At 38.5% G+C, this 21029-nt stretch overlaps 1 protein-coding gene and 1 pseudogene across 1 annotated transcript; both read left to right on the top strand.

Annotated features, from left to right (window-relative positions):
- Positions 1-2410: 2410 nt before the first annotated feature.
- LOC100759977 (vomeronasal type-1 receptor 4-like) lies at positions 2411-3319 on the top strand. The gene has a single exon (XM_027434056.1). The coding sequence runs from the start codon at positions 2411-2413 to the stop codon at positions 3317-3319; it is 909 nt and encodes a 302-aa protein (XP_027289857.1).
- Positions 3320-8540: 5221 nt separating this feature from the next.
- On the top strand, positions 8541-9517 carry LOC113838274 (annotated as a pseudogene).
- Positions 9518-21029: the final 11512 nt, after the last annotated feature.

The following is a 21029-nucleotide window of genomic DNA, read 5'->3' as shown; positions in this document are numbered from 1 at the left end:
CCCAAAATGTGGGATGGGCTCCCAAAGTCCCTTATTATGCAAGGGGTAAATACTGATCCACTACCAGGGGCCCCATAGAGTGCCAAGGCCTCATCATTGACATCCATGAGCAGGGGTCTGGATCAGTCCTCTGCTGGCCTTCCAGACATCATTCTGGGATCCATGCACTCCCCCTTGTTCAGGTCAGCTGTTTCTGTGGGTTTCACAAGTCTGGTCCTGACCTCTTTGCTCTTCACTTCTCCCTCTCTGCAACTGGGTTCCAGAGTTCAGTTCAGTGTATACCTGTGGGTGTCTGCCTCTGCTTCATCAGCCACTGGATGAGGGCTCTAGGATGGCATATAAAGTAGTCACCAGTCTCATTATAGGGGAAGGGCATGGAGGGTAGCCTCTCCACCGTTGCCTAGATTGTCAGTTGGTATCATTCTTGTAGGTCTCTGGAAATCTCCCTAGTGCCAGATCTCTCTGAAAAACCTATAATGGCTCCCTCTGTAATGGTATCTCTCATCCTGGTCTCCTCTATTCTTCCCCCCAACTCAACCTTCCTGCTCCTCCATTTCCACCTCTCCCCTCCTCTTCTGCCCCTCTCATTCTCCCAGCTCCCTCTCCCCTACCCTCATGCTCCCAATTAGCTCTGGAGATCCCGCCCCTTCCCATTCTCTGGGTTCCATGCATTCTTCTCTTAGAGTCCTTCTTGTTTCCTAGTTCCTTTGGTGATGGGGATTGTAGGCTGGTAATAAGCAAGGTATTTCACTCATCCCATTCTTCTACTAGAAGGCTGCATTTTGTGGCTACAAAGGTTATCTTATAAGAAGTCTTAGAAGAATAACAAATGTAAACTTCTATTTATGTAAAAGAATCCATCAGATCTAATCTAAAACCTCAGAGTGCATACCCACTCATCAACAGGTTTTAATATCAGGTTACTGAGGGTAGAAATGGGCAGAAGGAGGTAATTGCCACCTTTCATCCACAGCACATCCTAACAAGAAAGTTATTTTGGCTAATAATAATTAGGCTGCTTTATATTTGATCGATAACCTTAATCTGGATCTCAGCTCTGTGCCTTTATACAGCTTAAGATCGTCCTCTTGGGTTCATAATCATTTACCTAAGCCAGAATCTGTATGGCTCCTCAATGTAGTCTAGCTGTGTGACACTTCCTTGTTTTGTTTTGTTTTCTTTTATCTTCTGTAGCCTCTGCTTTATCAGAGGCATTCGCAGCAATTTATTCTACCCTTACCTATGTTAATTTTTCTACTTAAATAACCTCTATCGTAATTCCTTACTATATTTAATAAAAACTACTTAAACTAACACAATTATTGTATAAATAACACTATTATTGTTTAAATTTCTACTTAAAATAATACTATAATTGTGTAAAAATCATTGCTTCATTTAAACAGCACAGCATAGGAGGAAATCATCGTCTTAATAATCAACAGGTAAAATTCCCAGTAAAATGGACAATTTCCAAGAGATGATCATATTTCATTAATGACAGTGCCAATCGCCCCACACCCATTCACACCACAGATACTAGAGATAAAGGGAAGTGGCAAACATGCAAAGGCACAGAAGAAGAAAGAAACATTCTGGGGCCAAGGATTTAAAGCCCTTGTGTATCTAAGATTCACTCATCATGTTTTCTTTGGGGGGGGGTTGGTGGTGGATGGGTTTTTGTTGTTGCTGTTATTGTTGTTTTGTTTTTAGACGCAGGGTTTCTCTGTATTGCTTTGGAGCCTGTCCTGGCACTCACCCCGTAAACCAGGCTACCTTGACCTCACAGAGATCCACCTGCCTCTGCCTCCCAAGTGCTGGGATTAAAGGCGAGCGCCACCAATGCCTGACTACCAATCATGATTTTTTTTCCAGATCGACTGATCCTCTAAAGTCAATTGGCATCTACTGCTCCTCTTACATGGCCAGTGACATGAGCGAACATATCAACTGATAAGCCACTGCTCCATGACTGAAGTACTACGATTTCAATACCCCCTGATCTATTGAGCAGTAGTATCTAGACTAGAGCGATCTCTTTGATATTGTGACAGATGTATACAAATCTCTTCAGAGAGTAGGCTTCAAAGATGAGACATGAAAAGACAATGGTCATAAACTATAAATAACATGCATTTTTATTTATGGCAAGAAAGTTGCAAACTGGAGGCAACTTAAAGGTACCGATCATTAGAGTCTATTATTTATCCATCAATAGTGTGACTGATCTCAAGACAAATATAATATATAACAATGTTAAAATCCTTCAAGAAATTTTTCAATGGGGAAAACATATTAATAAATGATGGTTGGATGGGGATACAATTTGAGCTGGTAAAATGAATACAAAGAGAAATGTTTTCTTCCTGAGTAGTATTGACTAGTATTGTCTGTTTAAGCTGAAAAGATCATGGTTATTGAGAACTTGCCAATGTGGGTTTTGTTCTTCTCTCAAACAGCTGTTGGGATTCTTGGCAATTGGTCAGTTCTTCTTCCTTATGTCATGTCTATATTCACTAGAAAAAATCTGATGCCCAAAGACCAGATTATAAAGCACCTGACTTTAGCCAATTCTTTGGTTATTATCTCAAGAGTAATTCCTCACATACTGGCACAGCTGGGCTTGCACAATCTCCTGGATGACCTTTTATGTAAACTGACTCTCTACAGTAACCGAGTGTCCAGGGGCATTTCCCTGCACTGCACCTGCCTCTTGAGTTGCTTCCAGGCAATCACAATCAGCCCCAGCAACTCCAGGTGCATGAAGCTTAAACACTCCATCTCCAAGTACATGGTTCACTCCTGCGCACTCAGCTGGCTTGTGCATCTGCTTCTAAACAGCCAAACAGCTATAGATGTGGTTGGATCTGGTACTAACCAAAACTTCACCATGAAAATCAAGTTGGGGTACTGCTCAGCAATTATTTTGAGCAAAACTGCAACTGTTCTCCATCTGATATTGATTTGCTTCACTGACGGTCTGTGTTTGGGTCTCATGGTCTGGACCAGTGTCTTCATGGTAGGCATCCTATACAGGCACAGGAGTCAGCTACAGTACATCCACAGTGCCCTGTATTCCCTTAGAGTCTCCCCTGAACACAGAGCCACAAAAACCATCTTGATCCTTGTGTGCACCTTTGTCCTCTCCTATGCAATGTCCTTTATATTAGTTCTCTACACAACATTATTTAACAACCCAAAGCTGTGGATAATCAGCATATTTACTTTCCTGGACACGTGTTTCCCCACATTTTGCCCCTTTATCCTCATCAGTAGTAACAAATATTCTCCTAAGAATTATTTTTCCTTCTGTAGGTGAAGGTAATTTAATGTGGTGACTTGCATGTAATGATAAATTGAAATATTCTTTCATACATTATTGATTATCGACCACCCAGGACCAGGTGTTATTAAGAAAGTCAGTGATTTTAAATTAAGCATCAAAAGTTATTACAATTATTCTAATGCTCTCTAAATGTCTCCATGTGATTAAGATATCTTTGTTTTCACTCCCAAGGCTGTGGAAATAGGGATCATCACATACTGAAGAGTATTTTGTGCTTGCAGATGTCCAATAGACTGTTGAGTTGTGTGTTTCTCTTCAGGCACCGCCTGGAGTCTGCTTCCACTACTGCTACTGAATGAGAAAACAGAAGGGCAAAGGAAAATCCAAGATCTTTGGCATATTGAGAATAACATGTTTGTGTGAGCAACTTCACGGTACTGGTTCATGTTTTGGCTTCACTGATGTTCTATATCTCATCTCTTGGTCTGGGCTTGTGGCTTCACTTTCAGGTTTCTCTGTGGGAGGAGGAGTCAGTGATGTCTATTTGCTGTGCCTGCTCATTGTGTTCTCAGACTTCCACTGGAAGCCAGAGATATCCCTAGACTTCCAATCCTACTGTGTACCAACGTCACTTCCTCTTCAGTAGCTTTGACCCTGGCATTCTGTATGACTTTCCCCCCTAGAGATTATGTTTTATTAGCTCAATTAGAAACAAGCCTGCTTCAAATGTGAATCCCTTCTCCCTCTCCTTCCCCTCCCCCAACCCCTCAACAGCACCCCCCACCTCCTCCTCCCTCTGCACCCAGGGAGTATAAGGCCCCCCATGGGGGTTCCCCAAAGTCTGTTACTGTATGACAATTTGTGACAGTCTCAGAGTTAGAGGTTAACCTCTACATTTCTATAAGCATGTCTCTATATGTTGTCCCATTGTACTAATCACTGCTGCCAACTTTGTCTCCACACTGTCTCCTGTCTGCCTGGGGAAAGATCTTTTTTTTTATATTTCCATGTGTCACAAGTTGTTGGTTTCTGTTCATAAAGATATCCATATATTCGTTTATCATTTGTGCAAGTCTAAGCCTCATCTTCAACCACACTATATTAGGTAACATGATTCTTAATGGTGATAGTTCACTTCAGGGATTCTACAATCACCTAGGAAACACACATCTGTACACTTCTTTGAGGGAGTTTCTAAGTTGGGTGACTGGAGGTAGATCTAATTCTGCCAAGCCGTCAACAATTCCTGGATGGAATAAAATGGGGAAAAACAAGTTGGTGTAGGGAGCCGTCCCTGCATTCTCCATTACAAGATGGCGCCTGCATCCGGCAGGCACCGAATGTAAACAAGATTATTGTGCAGGCGCTGGGTAAATTTCCATTCCTTGATCTCTGCCTATTCCGTGGCGTCATATGGCCGGATGAGCTGCAGCCAATCATGGGGTGACATGTCCAAGGCGGCGGTTGCCCTCCTTTATTAGGGGACGGGCTTCTTGGTTCAGGGTCTCCGCTCTGGTAAGCTTATGCTCTCCTCTCAAGATGCATTAAAGCTCTAAAATATGTCCCGCGCCCGCTCTGTATTCCTCGCCAGCAAGAAATCATACGCAGGACACTCGGATCCTTCTGCAGGAAAGCTTTAACTGCTACAGCAGGTCCAGTAGATTTCTGAGGTTTCCTTACTGAAACCCATGTTCCTGGGGTCTGGATCAGTCCCATGCTGGTATCAGTCTGGGGATCAAGAGCTCCCCGATAATCAGGTCAGCTGTTTCTGTGGGTTTCGCCAGCCTGGTCTGGACCCCTTTGCTCTTCACTCGTCCTTCTCTGCAACTGGATTCCAGTTCAGTTCAGTGATTAGTTGTGGGTGTCTGCTTCTACTTCCACCAGCTGCTGGGTGAGGGCAATCGGGTAGCATATAAGTCAGTCATCAATGTCATTCTCAGGGTGTCCCTCACTTTTGATAAGGATTCAGGAGCTGAATCCTTGGCATTCTCCATCTTTATTGTCATTGCCCTAATACAGAGGTTCAGCCTCTCTCATAGAAAATCTCCTTCCAAGAGCTACTAATACTGAGATAGATACAGACTATACCTTCAACAACATACTAAGCTGTAGCCTGATCTTTCTGGTTTCACACCAAGAGGAAGGAAACCAGTTGGTTGTCATCATCTCTCAATCATTCAACACTAACTTCCATAAGCCTGTATCTTTTCCACATGATCATCATCACTGTAGCGCTCCACGGTGATGTAACCAATATGGACTTGCCGGGTTTTAAAGACTGTAATTAGTTTTTCATGGTTCACCTCTCCCTCTCTGTGTGCCCCTGTTGTAATGGTCCACCTTCAGCAACTGCTTTTCTGCTTTGACTTTACATGTGTCTTCTTTTGTCCCACCCACATGTCTTCAACACCTCTTTTCCCTCTCCTGAGCTCATATTTCTAGTCTCAAGCCTTATATGTCACTCACACGAATATACATACATAAACACACTAATATATACATTAAATATATAACATTTATATATCGTTATGTTATACCATTGCGTAATTATATTTTATATATTATATTGACATAATATATAGTATGCAAAGTTAACACAATATATTGTACAATTATATTCAATATTCAATCATAACATAATTAAAATGTATGTCTTAAAATACATACATTTACATATAACAAACAGTGTATTGTATTATATACTTAACATATTAACATATTAAAATGTAAGATCTGTAAATGAGAGAGATCATGCAGTATTTGTCTTCTTGAATCTGGGTAACACTGAATAATATAAATTCCAGGTCCAACAATTTCTTTACTAATTTCATATCATTTCTATTTATAGGTGAAGAAAATCTATTCTATGCATGTACTACATTTTCCTTTTGTAGATTTATATATTTTATTTTATGTGTTTTAACATTTTGCCTGAATGTATGTCTGTGTGCCGTATACATGCTTTATGCCCTCAGAGGTCAGAAGAGGGCATAAGATCATGAAGAAGTAGATTTTCAGACAGCTATAAAGCTCCATGTGGTTGCCGGGAAGCAAACCTGAGTCCTCTGCAAGAGCATCAACCAATGTGATGAGGACCAGTCTTCAGTAGTGCTGGGCTTGATGGGGACCTATGGAGTCAGTTTACTAAGACATTTTTTATCTGTGGGCATCAGGGAAAAGATGAACAATACTCTCTTGATGTTTTCTTTATCTGTATTCTGTCTTTATTTTTTCTCAACAGCTTATATGCCCTAACAAAACCATTCAGGCAATATAAATACTACAATGTGGTTACATTCTATTTTTCAAGTGAATGATTATACTGAATATAGGTAAAAACAATAAAAATAGCATGCTTTTCATATTCCTTACATGATTAAACATTTTACATATTGCAGGCAAAAACAAGTTGTCTAATGATCCCACATGCATTCATTTCCAAGCGACTTGTTAGAGATTAACAGAGTGTAAACAAGCAAGGTATTTTATTCAGCCAGTTCTTCTATTGGCAGGCTGCATTTTGCAGTTACAAAGAAAGGATCAATTATTTTATTATGTACCTCATAAGAACTCATAGAAGAACCAAAAATTTTAACTTCTTTATATGTAAAGGAAGCAGACAGCTCTATTTTAAATCCTTGACAGGCCTGAACACTCATCAACTTTTTTTATATTAGAAAATGGGACAGAAATTGGCACAAGGAATTAATCAAAAACTTTGGTTAACAACCCATCCTAGCAAGAAAATTATGTCAGCTAATAATAATCGGGCTGCTTTGTTTTTGATCCTTAACCTTAATGGATCTATAACTCAGCTCTGTGCCTTTATACAACATTAGATTGTCCTCCTGGATTTTTTACATCAAACCTCTTATCAAAACATCTTCAGCTAACCTGAAGTCATTTTAAGGATTTGTTTCAACCATGATGCACTTCAAATACTGTGAACACATCTCAGGTCATTAAGAGTAATAGAACTTAAGCTAGCTGTGCTTCTGGGACTCAATTGTTTTTCTTAATGATTGACTGAAGCCGAAGTCAATATGGCTCCTCAATAGCAAACGATGTGCTCTAGCTGTGTGACACTTTCTTGTTTTATTTTTCATCCTTGGCAGCTTTTGCCTTATCAGAGGCAGGGGTAACATTTTATTCGACCTTGACCTATGTTAACTATTCCACTTTAATAGCCTCTATCATAAATCCTTACTATAGTTATTAAAACCCTCAAATATTAAAATACTATTTAAACTAACACGACTAATGCATAAAATCATTGCCTCAGTTAAACAGTAGAGTTTATCAGGACGTCATCTTCATAATAAACTACCTGGGAAAATGCCCAACAAAATGGAATATTACCAAGAGATGATGATACTGCATTAAGAGCAATGGGAGCAGGGCGTTGGTGGCGCACGCCTTTAATGCCAGCACTCAGGAGGCAGAGGCAGGTGGATCTCCGTGAGTTCGAGGCCAGCCTGGTCTCCAGAGTGAGTGCCAGGACAGGCTCCAAAGCTACACAGAGAAACCCTGTCTCAAAAGAAAAAAACAAAAACAAAAAAAAGAGCAATGGGAATCTCCCCAAGCTCATTCACACCAGATAAAAGAAAAATTGGCAATGGCAAACATGCAAACACACAGAAGTAGCAAGAAACATTTTGGGGCCCACTATCTTGGGACCTTTTCTATCCAAGAGTCACCCATCAGGGTTCTGTTCCTGATGTCTTATCCCCTGAAGTCAATTGGTATCTGCTGCTCCTTTGACATGTCCACTGGCAAGGAGCAAACACTCTTAACTGATAAGCCACTGATCCAAGACTAATGTACCACATTTTCAATAGTCATTGATCTATTGAGTAGTGTCTAGGCTGGTACAATCTCATTGATATTGTGAGAGATGCACAAGCATCTCTTCACAGAATAATCTTCAATAATGAGACATGCAAAGACAGTAATAAGGAATATATATATATATATATATATATATATATATATATATATATATATGAGTCATACACTTTTATTTATGGTAAGAAGTTTGAAAACCTGAGGCTACTTAAGTGTCATTTTCATTACATTCTGGTATCTATCCATCAATAGTGTGACTGATATCAAGATAAATGTTCATGAATGCCAAATAACCATCCTAGAGATTTTCAATGGGGAAAAAATTATTAAGAAATGATGGTGAGGTAGTGACACAATTTGAGCTCCTTAAAATTAATACACACTTAAATGTTTCCTTCTGAATGTATTGATGATGTTAAATTTGTCTCTTTTAGGTAAAAAGATCATGGTTATTGAGAACATGCCAATGGGGATTTTGTTCTTCTCTCAAACAACTGTTGGGATTCTTGGCAACTGGTCAATTCTTCTTCCCTATGTCATGCCTGTACTCACTGGAAAAACTCTGATGCCCAAAGACCAGATTTTAAGGCACCTGTCTTTTGCCAATTCTTTGGTTATTATCTCAAGAGTAATTCCATACATACTGGCACAGCTGGGCTTGCACAATCTCCTGGATGACCTTTTATGTAAACTGACTCTCTACAGTAACCGAGTGTCTGGGGCATTTCCCTGCACTGCACCTGCCTCTTGAGTTGCTTCCAGGCAATCACAATCAGCCCCAGCAACTTGAGGTGCATGAAGCTTAAACACTCTATCTCCAAGTACATGGTTCAGTCCTGCTCACTCAGCTGGCTTGTGCATCTGCTTCTAAACAGCAAAACAGCTATAGATGTGGTTGGATCTGGTACTAACAAAAACTTCACCAAGAAAATCAAGTTGGGGTACTGCTCAGCGTTTGTTGGGGGGGGCAACACTGTACTCCGTCTACATCTGTTATTGGTTTGTATCACTGATAGTCTGTGTTTGAGTCTCATGGTCTGGACCAGTGTCTTCATGGTAGGCATCCTCTACAGGCACAGGAGTCAGCTGCAGTACATCCACAGTGCCCTGTATTCCCTCGGAGTCTCCCCTGAAGAAAGGGCCACAAAAACCATCTTGATCCTTGTGTGCACTTTTGTCCTCTCCTACTCAATGTCCTTTTTATTAATTATCTATACCACATTTTTTAATAATCCAAAGCTGTGGATAATCAGCTTATTTACTTTCCTAGACACGTGCTTCCCCACATTTTGCCCCTTTATCCTCATCAATAATAAGCTATCTGATCTCAAGAGTCATTTTCCCTGCTGTAGGTGAAGGTGATTCAACATGGTGACTTGTATGTAGTGATAAATTCAAATATTCTTTCTGTCCATCATTGATTTTAGACTCCCACATTTCTATAAGCTACAAGATCGCACAGTAATTACACAGCCAACTATCCTGACATAACTCAGAAGAATTGAGGATTCTCCTGATGGATGAAACCAGTATGAATCTGTACTTGGCATTATAATCTCATGAATGAATGGGCTGTTTCTTGCTGTAGATTCTTCCTGTAGCTTATTCATTTCTGTAACAAACTTGGGATAGACTTCCCGCAGTTTAGCATTATCTGATAATTTACTGGGAGCAAATTGTATACAAAAGAGGTGTGACCGCGAATAGGTATTCATGGCTATTCGGGAGAGAGATCTGTATATTTTGAAAGACAGGCAGTGGGATGTAAACCATGTAGCTGTTGGGAGACAGAGAGATTTTGCAGATTGAGGTTTTTCAGATGAAGTTTTTTTTCAGAAAGTTTTCATCAGAAAATGTGTGTTTCCTTATTTTCGCCTGAGGTAGAAAAGTCTAGCCCTAGATGCCTTTGTGGATGTTTTCCAATACCCTGGAGGTGGACTTGGACCAGGCTCTCTCTACGGCCACTGGTATTCAGCTAATTTCATTTTGTTTTTCTAGATGCCACAGAATAACCTGATTGCACAGTGGGAAGAGGGTTTCAATCGGATCTGCAACCAACTCCTCTGGCCCACTGAAATCTTCTTGAAATATTTACTTTCCTTTGATTATCTTCTACCTGAGAAAGTCCTGGGACAGATGTTTCAAGTCTCCTAAGATGACCTTTGGCTTCTGTATGTGTCAGAACCTCCAATTTGTAAGGATAAATTTCAACAAGAAGGATATCTACCTAATAGCGTGAAGGGTAGTACGCTACCTAGAAAATTAAAAAAGAAGCATGTGGGGGAACAGGGGGGACAAAATGATTCATAAGAAATTTCCCAGGTGGTTGTGGTGCATGCCTTTATCCCAGCACTTGGCAGGCAGAGGCAGACTGATCTCTGTGAGTTCCAGGGCAGCCTGGTCTACAGAGAGTGTTCCAGGACAGCCAGTGATATACAGAGAAACTCTGTCACATATCTCTCTCTCTGTCCCATCCCCTTTTCCCTCTCCCTTCCCCTCCCTTTCTCTCTTTCTCTCTCTCAATCTCTCTCCAAACTCCCCTGACACACATACAAAATTTTCAACTAATAATCTAAGCAACAGAGGAGAGGCTACCAAAAAAGCCCTCCCCCGATATTGAGATTGATGACTGACTTACATGCCATCATGTAGCCTTCATGCAGAAGCTGATGGAAGTAGAAGCCGACACACACAGCTAAATTCTTAACTGAACTGGAATCTAGGTGCAGAGAAGGAGGAGAGATGAGCAAATCGGTCAAGATCAGGCTGGTGAAACCCACAGAAACAGCTGACCTGAACAAGTGGGAGGTCTTGGTCCCCAGACAGATAGCTGGGAAACCAGCATGGGACTGATCCAGACCCCATGAACCTGGGTGTCAAGAGGAGATCTTGGAAATCTATGGGCTCTCTTGTAGTATATGAGTACTTATCCCTAGCATATGAGTGGACTTTGGGAGCCCATTCCACATAGAGGGATACTCCCCGAGCCTTGACACTTGGGGGAGGACCTAGGCCCTTTTCAAAGGATATAAGAGACTCTGAAGATCCCCTATGGAAGGCCTCACCATCCCTGGGGAGCAGAAAGGGTATGGGATGGGTACTGTGTTAGGGGGATAGGGATAGGAGCAGAGGGGAGGGAGAGGGAACTGTGATGGAAAGGTAACACAATCTTGTTTCTAATTTAAATAAAAAAGAAATTTCTCATTAATTTATCATTCCCAAAATTGTTCAAATGTTAATAGTCCCCTAAACATGCAAGGTGCCAATATCAAAACCAAAAGTGACAAAGTTACCATCATGTGTCTCAGTTTTGCTGGATTTTGGTTAAGCAGCTGTGATGGCTTTATGACTATTGCAGTTGCCTTCAAATATGCCTGAACCAGTTCTGTGCAAGCTGGTATAGGAAAAATTCTATAAGATGACTTTCCAGAGTAATCATGTAGCATGCTTCAGTTATATAGGATAAAATTAATATTTTCCTGGAGATGCAAATCATGGGGCAGAATGAAGGAAATGCAGAATTTTCTATTTTAGACATAGACTTTGTATTTTATCCATGAATAAAATGCACTCTATTCATTAAAATGAATTAAATTTCTGTCCAATTTAAAAAGTGAGATGAAAAATTGACATCTATATGCACAAAGTATGAGATCACAAATTGAAGAAACAACCATTTCTGGTTTAGATGAGTCATTTTCCAGTTTTGAAAACTAATTTCAGCTTCTTTGCTTGTCTGGTGACTACTTTGGTATTGACTAGAACATATTGAAATATAGGTAAAATTGCTAATGCTTATTCTTCATATCTGCCTATAAAATTTTATTAGGGAAATCCTACTCTCAGACTCATTAGTATTTAATAATCAAGCAAATTTCTTTCTAAATCAGAAATTGTAAGTACAATTCATTTCAGACTCAAGCAACACATTTCTTTCTGAATAGGGACTATGGGACTAATGATTTCCTGTCCAGTATGTCTCCAGTGACAGAAATAAGTGGCATGGTTTTACAATAGAGAGAATAGGGCCAGGTGGTGCTGTTGAATGTCTTTAATCCCAGCACTCGAGAGGCAGAAGCAGGTGGATCTCTGTGAGTTCAAGACCAGCCTGATCTGCAAGAGCTAGCTCCAGGACAGCCTCCAAAACCACAGAGAAATCCTGTCTCAAAAAAGAAAGAATGGATAAAATATACACATAATTAAAATGGACCCAAAGAAAAGGTGGGATCAAGTGTTCCTAACTCTACGAAAGGAAACAGCCACACTCCAGAATCTCTCTGTCTATAATACCAACATCCAAATAGATTGAAAGACTTATTACATGTTGATTGATATTTCAGTGTCACGGTTATTATTCAAAGCTATGCAGGTAGGCATTCTTGGCTCATCTCAGTACTTTCAGATTCTATCTCCTTCATCTGTTGAGGCCTACATATCTGAAGAAAGCAAAATATGCTGGATGCTTTTTACATAAACTATCAACATCCTCACACAAACACAGGAGGTTTTGTAATGTTCATAGCCTCAATCAATGAGGGGAAGTGAGTTTTCATTTAGTTTGCATTGTTTTGCTGTGTCTCAGTGTCCGGTCTTGGAATTAACTCTGCCCATGTAAACAGGTGAAGTTCACTCACACACCCAGTCAGGCCTTCACACATTCAGGCCTTCTTTTTCCCCACATCTGTTTCTAATGTTTCATTCTGTTACGGTTTTCATAAAAACCATTTGTTCTCTCTTTTCAGGTCATGTTTTCTTGCAATTTTGTGTATTGCAAATCCTGACACTTATTACACTACACTAGTATAAACTGAATGTTCACCATTACAAGTCAGCAGTAATTGAACACAGGTTATATTGTTCTTATTGATAATTGAGAAAATGGTAATAAACATTAGTTTCAAAACAATCTTTATTAAATTCTGTAAAATTTTGAACACTAGCAACACGATGGTATTATAAATAAAAGTTCAATCTTATCACATAAAACATACAGATAATTGCAGTAACACTGAATTAGATGGTCATCAGTAAACTTACCCTGGCATAAGCATTCACATTTTAAATATTTATGCCTTCAACTATTGTCAAATTTATCCAGTATCATTTTAATACATGATTTCAATGTAGTACTGACAAATATATTGCTGCATATGAAGATTGTTTCCTAACAGTCATCTTGGAATAGCTATTTTATTTCTTGGTAGAACGGCTTTAACATGACAATGATCATAAGGCTTAGTAACGCCACTCATCTAACTGTGAATAAAGTATCAACTTATGCTGAATTTCCTTTTAATACTCACATCATAAAGCACCTTATTTTTATATGATTATTTGGACAGCAATTCCCTATTGAGTTGGTCTCTTTCATCAATTTTCAGTTGTGCTCTAAGATTTGAGCTCCTTTTTAGAGGTTTTGAAAACACTTTACATTTGTTAGGATTCTTTCCATTACTGATGCTTTGTTAGGTTTGATTATCTGAACACTCCATAAAAACTGCCACACATTTAATATTGTGAGTGTTATTCTAGTATGGATTCTGTGATGTTTGTTAAGATTTTTAGCACCCAGAAGAGGTTTTGCCACGTGACTCACATTTTAAGTTTTCTCTCATGTACAGATGTAGTGAGATTTTGCAGACATGATCCATGGTAAAAGGACATAGCAAGTAACTTACTCGTTAAATAGAAAGGATTCTGACTTCTCCACTTGTGTAGTAACTTTGAAGATGTATCATAGACACATAACTTGCCACAATGTATACATTTTTACCTTTTTATCAGTAATATATGCTTAGATTTGATATAAGTATTGCCCTCTTAGTAAAGGACTTGACACATGCATTTCTATTGCAATGTTTCTCTCCATTATGTATTTTTTGATAAATTTGTAATGTTGGGCTCTGTTTAAAAAAATTTGCCACATACATCACAATTTTAACATTTCTGTCCAGTGTGTATTCTTTGATGAACTTGAAGATGTATGTTCTGGCTAAAGAACTTTCCACAAAGAGGACATTTGTAAGGTTTCTCTCCAGTGTGTATTCTTTGATGAACTTGGAGGTTTGAGCCTGTGGTAAAGGACTTCCCACATTCTGTACAGTTGTATGGTTTCTCTCCAGTGTGTATTCTTTGATGAACTTGGAGGTTTGAGCCTGTGGTAAAGGACATCCCACAATCTGTACAAATGTAAGGTTTCTCTCCAGTGTGTATTCTTTTATGAACTTGAAGATCTGAGCCATTGGTAAAGGACTTCCCACATGCTTTACAACTGTAAGGTTTCTCTCCAGTGTGTATTCTTTGATGAACTTGGAGGTTTGAGCCTGTGGTAAAGGACTTCCCACAATCTGTACAATTGTAAGGTTTCTCTCCACTGTGTATTCTTTGATGAATTTGAAGTATTGAGCCTTTGGTAAAGGACTTCCCACATACTTTACAATTGTAAGGTTTCTCTCCAGTGTGTATTCTTTGATGAACTTGGAGGTTTGAGCCTGTGGTAAAGGACTTCCCACAATCTGTACAAATGTAAGGTTTCTCTCCAGTGTGTATTCTTTGATGAACTTGGAGGTTTGAGCCACTGGTAAAGGACTTCCCACAATCTGTACAATTGTAAGGTTTCTCTCCAGTGTGTATTCTTTGATGAATTTGAAGTATTGAGCCTTTGGTAAAGGACTTCCCACATGCTTTACAATTGTAAGGTTTCTCTCCAGTGTGTATTCTTTGATGAACTTGGAGGTTTGAGCCTGTGGTAAAGGACTTCCCACAATCTGTACAATTGTATGGTTTCTCTCCAGTGTGTTTTCTTTGATGAATTTGGAGAGTTGAGCCTTTGGTAAATGACTTTCCATATAATTTACAGATGTGGGGTTTTTCTCCAGTGTGTATTCTTTGGTGAACTTGAAGCTGTGAGCAATTGGTAAAGGACTTCCCACATGCTTTAAATCGACATACTGAGAAGTTCCTTATGTGTAATACCCCAGGGCTATTATTTCCCAAGCATCCTGATATTTCACTCTGACAAGCATCCTGTATATACTCTTTTGTGGTCATCTCCTGAATTGTATAACAAATCACACCTGGAAAAAATGAAAGGGAATTATTGAATGATGGTGTGAATTTAGGCAAATTAATTAAGAAACTTACCTATAAGAGGAAACCAATGTGTATTGGAGCAAAATCATCCATCATTATGAAATGTTCTATTTATTTGGAAATTAATTTATAACAATAACACCTTCAAAATACATGAACTTTAAAATGTTAGAGATAAAAAAATCACATATAGGCTTCCTATGACTAATTATTATTAATACATGTTATATGTAGTTAATCAAAGAGAGTGATTTTTAAAAAGAACACAATAAAATGATCATAAGCAACACATATGGAAATAAGGAATCAAAAGCTCAAACATGATGAACAAGAAGAATGCCTTTTCATGAAATTGTATTTTACAATATAAAAAATTTGAAAGGTCCTCTTTAAACATGTCATGTAACCCAATATTATAAACATAATTGGTAGAATTCAAAATCAACCAAGTGGCATTAATAAAAGTGTTCTATTTACTTGCAAATTGCATTATCAATTTAGATCAACAAAATCCTTTCAAAACACATGAATTATAAAATGTTAGAAGTGAAAAAAATCACATATAGACTTTCTATGAATAATTGTTCTTAATACATGATAATATCTAGTTCTTCAAAGGGAGTGATTATTAAAAAGAAAACAACAAAATAATAATGAACAAGAAATATGCCTATCTGTTCCATAAAATTTTTTGGACATTGGGAGAGATCATTTCAAAATTTCCACAATTGCAATGATAATTCTACAAGACATCCATTTCTTCAGATATTTAAGACTATGTTGCATTGGTAAAATATATATTGTATAAACTTCATACTTACAAGGTATATTGAAATTTATAATTTCAAAATAAAATATATGAACTTAGAGTCCACATGTAAAATTTACAAGTTATTTTAAGTATAAATTTAATGAAAATATACTTATATCAATTAAACATCTGGATTACTCCAGTCATTTGCATTCAAATGTTTCGATTTACCTCATCAAAAATATAACTGTCATTTAATAATTGTTGTTACATATATATTGTCCCGAAAACACACGCACACACACACACACACACACACACACACACACACACACACACACACATATGGATACAAACGAAATTATAACTACAGAAATTTAGGCCGTGGAGTCCACAGGAAGATTGAATAGGCCCCTGAGGACCAAGCGACCCTGACTCTACAGAGATCACTGGGCTACTCCTGCCCCAGAGGTGAATGACTTATGCTCCTGCTTGGACCCAACTTCTGCCTGCCCACTCTGGGAACTCCTACCCTGGGGTCTAGAGGCATTTACACTTGGCCCCTGAGGACCAAGCAACCCAGAGCGTGCTGACATCTCTGTTCAAGTCCCGCTCTCACCCTCTTGAAGACCGAGTGCCACAGACCTGCCTGCACCAACCTTGAGACCCATCACAGTATCAGAGCAACTTGCACCCACCAGAAGAGAACCTTGGTGCCATGCACACCAGGAAAGGAATGAACACCACCTGCACCCACTGGATGATGACAATATAAGATGACAATATAAGAACGCATCCAACAACAGGAAAACCAATATGACACCACCAGTCTAGGGACTCTACACCAGCAGGACATGAACATCCCAACACAGAAGAAGCAGAAGAGAGCAACCTTCAAAACAACTTCATGCAGATGATTGAGAACCTAAGAGAGGAAATGAGAAAATCCTTCAGATAAATGGAAGAGAAGACAACCCAAATGATGCAAGAAATCAAGGAAAGCCAAGGAAATACAAAGAAACAATTGAAAGAAACAGTCCCCTCGTCATATAATAATTAAAACACCAAATGTACAGAATAAAGAAAGAATATTAAGAGCAGCAAAGGAAAAAGGCCAAGTAACATATAAGACAAACCTATCAGAACTACACTGGACTTTTCCATGGAAACTCTTGACGCAAATGGACCTGGATAGATGTTCTACCAACCCTGAGAGAACACGGATGCCAGCCCAGACTACTATACCTAGAAAAGCTTTCAATCACTATAAATGGAGAAAACAGGATATTCCACATCAAATCCAGAATAAAACCATATGTAACCACTGATCCAGCCCTGCAGATAGTACTGGAAAGAAAGCTCCAACTTAAGGAATTTATCTACACTCACAAAAACATAGGGAATAAATAATCGAAATTTATAAAAACCCAAAAGAAAATGAAGAGTAAATCCACATGCAATAGCACTACCAACAAGAAATAAAAAACAAACAAGAATAAGCACTCAGTGGTCCTTAATTTCCCTCAATATTAATGGTTTTAACTCGCTTTTGAAAAGACACGGGCTAACAGAGTGGATGCGAAGACAGAATTGAACCCTCTTTTGCACACAAGATACACACCTCAACTCAAAGACAGACATTACCTCAGAGCAAAGAGTTGGGATAAGATTTTCCAATCAAATGGAGCCAAGAAACAAGCTGGGGTAGCTATCCTAGTCTAAAATTAGACTTTAAACAAAAAATCAAAAAAAGAGATGAAGAAGGTCATTTCATATTCATCACAGGAAAAATCCATCAGGAAGAAGTCTCAATCCTAAACATCCATGCCCCAGCAAAGGCACCAACACTGATTAAAAAATTATTAAAACTCAAATCACAAATAAGACCTCTCTCATTTAGACTTCAACAGTCCACTCTCACCACTGGACAGGATCACCAGACAGAAACTTAACAAATAGACAAAGGAACTAACATCAATTATGACCCAGTTGGGATTAGCTGATATCTATAGAACTTTCCATCCAAACACAAAAGAATATACCTTTTTTTACAGCATCACATGGACCATTTTCTAAAATCGACCACATATGCGGCAACAAATTGGAGTAACTCCCTGTGTCTTTTCAGACCACCATGATTTAAAGTTAGAATTCAAAAACAACACAAATTGCAGAAAAATACCAACTCATGGAAAATGAACAACACGCAATTGCACCATTCCTGGGTCAAGAAAGAAATTAAAGACTTCATAGAATTCAATAAAATGAAGACACAACATACCCAAACTTATGGGACACTTTGAAAGCAGTCCTAAGAGGAAAGTTCATAGCTCTAAGTGTTCACAGGAAGAAACTAGAGAATAGTCACATCAGAGAGTTGACATCACAGCTGAAAGCTCTAGAACACATGAAGGCAAATTCCCCCCAGAGGAGTAGACCCCAGGAAATAATCAAATTGAAGGCAGAAATCAATAAAGTTGAAACAAAGAAAACAAAATGTAAAGAACCAATATATCAAAGAGTTGGTTCCTCGAGAAAATCAACAAGATACACAAACCTTTAAACAAACTAACCCAAAGGCAGATAGAGAATATGCAAATTAACAAAATCAGAAATGAAAAGGGGGACATAACAATGGACACTGAGGAAATTCAGAGAATCTTCAGATCATACGTTGAAAACCTGTACTCCACAAAATTGGAAAATTTAAAGGAAATGGACAATTTTCTGGATAGATATCACTTAGAAAAATTAAATCAAGAACAGATAAGCAAATTAAACAGACCTATAAGCTCTAAGGAAATAGAAGCAGTCATCACAATTCTCCCAAAACAAAAACAACAACAACAAAACAACAACAACAAAAAGCACAGGGCCTCATGGCTTCAGTGCAGAATTCTACTAGAAATGCAAAGAATAGCTAATACCAATAATCTTCAAATAGTTCCAGACAATAGAAGCAGAAGGTTCATTGCCAAACTCTTTTTATGAGACTACAATTACCTTGCTACTCAAGCTGCATAAAAACACAACTAAAAATAGAACTACAGATCAATATTGCTCATGTACATTGATGCAAAAATACTCAATAAAATACCAGCAAACTGAATCCAAGAACATATCAGAAAATCATCCAGCGTGATCAAGTAGGCTTCATCCCTGAGATGCAAGGATGGTTCAACATTTGAAAATCTGTCAATGTAATCCACCATATAAACCAACTGAAGATGAAATACCGCATTATTATCTCACTAGATGCTGTAAAAGCCTTTGACAAAATCCAACACTTCTTCATGATAAAGTTCCTGGAGAGATCAGGAATAACAATAACATCCTGAACTTAATAAAAACAATATACAGAAAGCCAACAGCCAATATCAAAATTAATGGAAAGAAATTCAAAGCTATGCCTCTAAAATCGGGAACAAGACAAGGCTGTCTACTCTCTCCATGCCTCTTCAATATTGTCCTTGCATTTCTACTGGAGCAATAATACCACCAACTCTATACGGATGATAAATGTGCTGAGAAAGAAATCAGAGAAACATCACCCTTTATAATTGCCATAAACAACATGAGATACCTTGGAGTAATGCTAACCAAAAAAGTGAATGAATTTTGAGTCTTTAAAGAAAGAAATTAAAGGATATACCAGAAAATGGAAGGATCTCCCATATTCTTGGATAGGTAGGATCAACATAGTAAAAATGGCAATCTTGCCAAAAGCAATCTACAGATTCAATGCAATCCCTATCAAAATCCCAGCACAATTATTCACAGAACTTGAGTGAACATTTTTCAACTTTATATGGAAAAACAAAAGACCCAGGATAACCAAAACAACCCTATACAATAAAAGGCATCACCATCCCTGATTTCAAGCTCTATTATAGAACTATAGTCTTGAAATAGGTTGGTATTCGCACAATAATTGACAGACAGACCAATGGAATTGGATTGAAATCCCTGATATTAACCTTCACAAATATGAACATGTCATTTTTGACAAAGAACCTAAAGCTATACAATGGAATAAAGAAATAATCTTCAACAAATGGTACTGGTATAACTGCATGTTGGCATGTAGAAGACTGAAGATAGATCCATGTCTATTGCCATGCACAAAACTCAAGTCCAAATGGATGAAAGACCTCAACATAAACCCAGCCATATTGAACTTATTAGAAGAGAAATTAGGAAATTCCATTGAACAAATTGGTACAGGAGACCACTTCCAGAACAAAACACCAGTAGCACAGACATTGAGATCACCAGTTAATAAATGAGACCTTCTGAGTCTGAGATGCTTGTGTAAGGCAAAGGACATAGTCAGCAAGACCAAATGACAGCCCATGGATTGGGAAATGATGTTCCCCAAATACACATCTGACAGAGGGCTGATCTCCAAAATTTACAAAGAACTCAAGAAGCTAGTCTCCAAAACAACAAATAATTCAATTAAAAAGTCGGGCATAGAACTAAATAGACAATTACCAATAGCAGAATCTAAAATGGCTAAAAGACGTATAAGAAAGTAATGGCTAACTTCCTTAGCCATAAGGGAAATGCAAATCCAGATAACTCTAAGATACTATCTTACACCTGTCAGAATGGTTACAATCAAAAACACCAATAACAGTTTATGCTGGAGAGGATGTGGAGAAAGGGGAACACTCCTTCACTGCTGTGGGTGGTGCCAACTGCTACAGCCACATTGGAAATCTGTATGGTTATTCTGCAGGAAACTGGGAATCAGTCTACCACAAGACCCAGCAATTCCACTCTTAGGCATATACCCAAAAGAAGCACATTCATGCAACATGGACATCTGTTCAAAGATGTTCATAGCAGTATTATTTGTAAGAGTCAGAACCTGGAAACGACCTAGATCCCCCTCAACTGAAGAATTGGTAAAGAAAATGTGGTACATTTACACAATGGAGTACTACTCAGCAGAAAAAAACAAAACAATGGAATCTTGAAATTCACAGGCAGATAGGTCCACATTTATCACCATGCAGAATTCACAGGTCCAAATGGACAAAAGACTTAAAA

This window comes from Cricetulus griseus, unplaced genomic scaffold, assembly GCF_003668045.3.
Source record: "Cricetulus griseus strain 17A/GY unplaced genomic scaffold, alternate assembly CriGri-PICRH-1.0 unplaced_scaffold_14, whole genome shotgun sequence".
Lineage (NCBI taxonomy): Eukaryota > Metazoa > Chordata > Mammalia > Rodentia > Cricetidae > Cricetulus > Cricetulus griseus.
The sequence above is the reverse complement of the archived record's forward strand: the minus strand, read 5'-3'. Positions and strand labels throughout refer to the sequence as shown.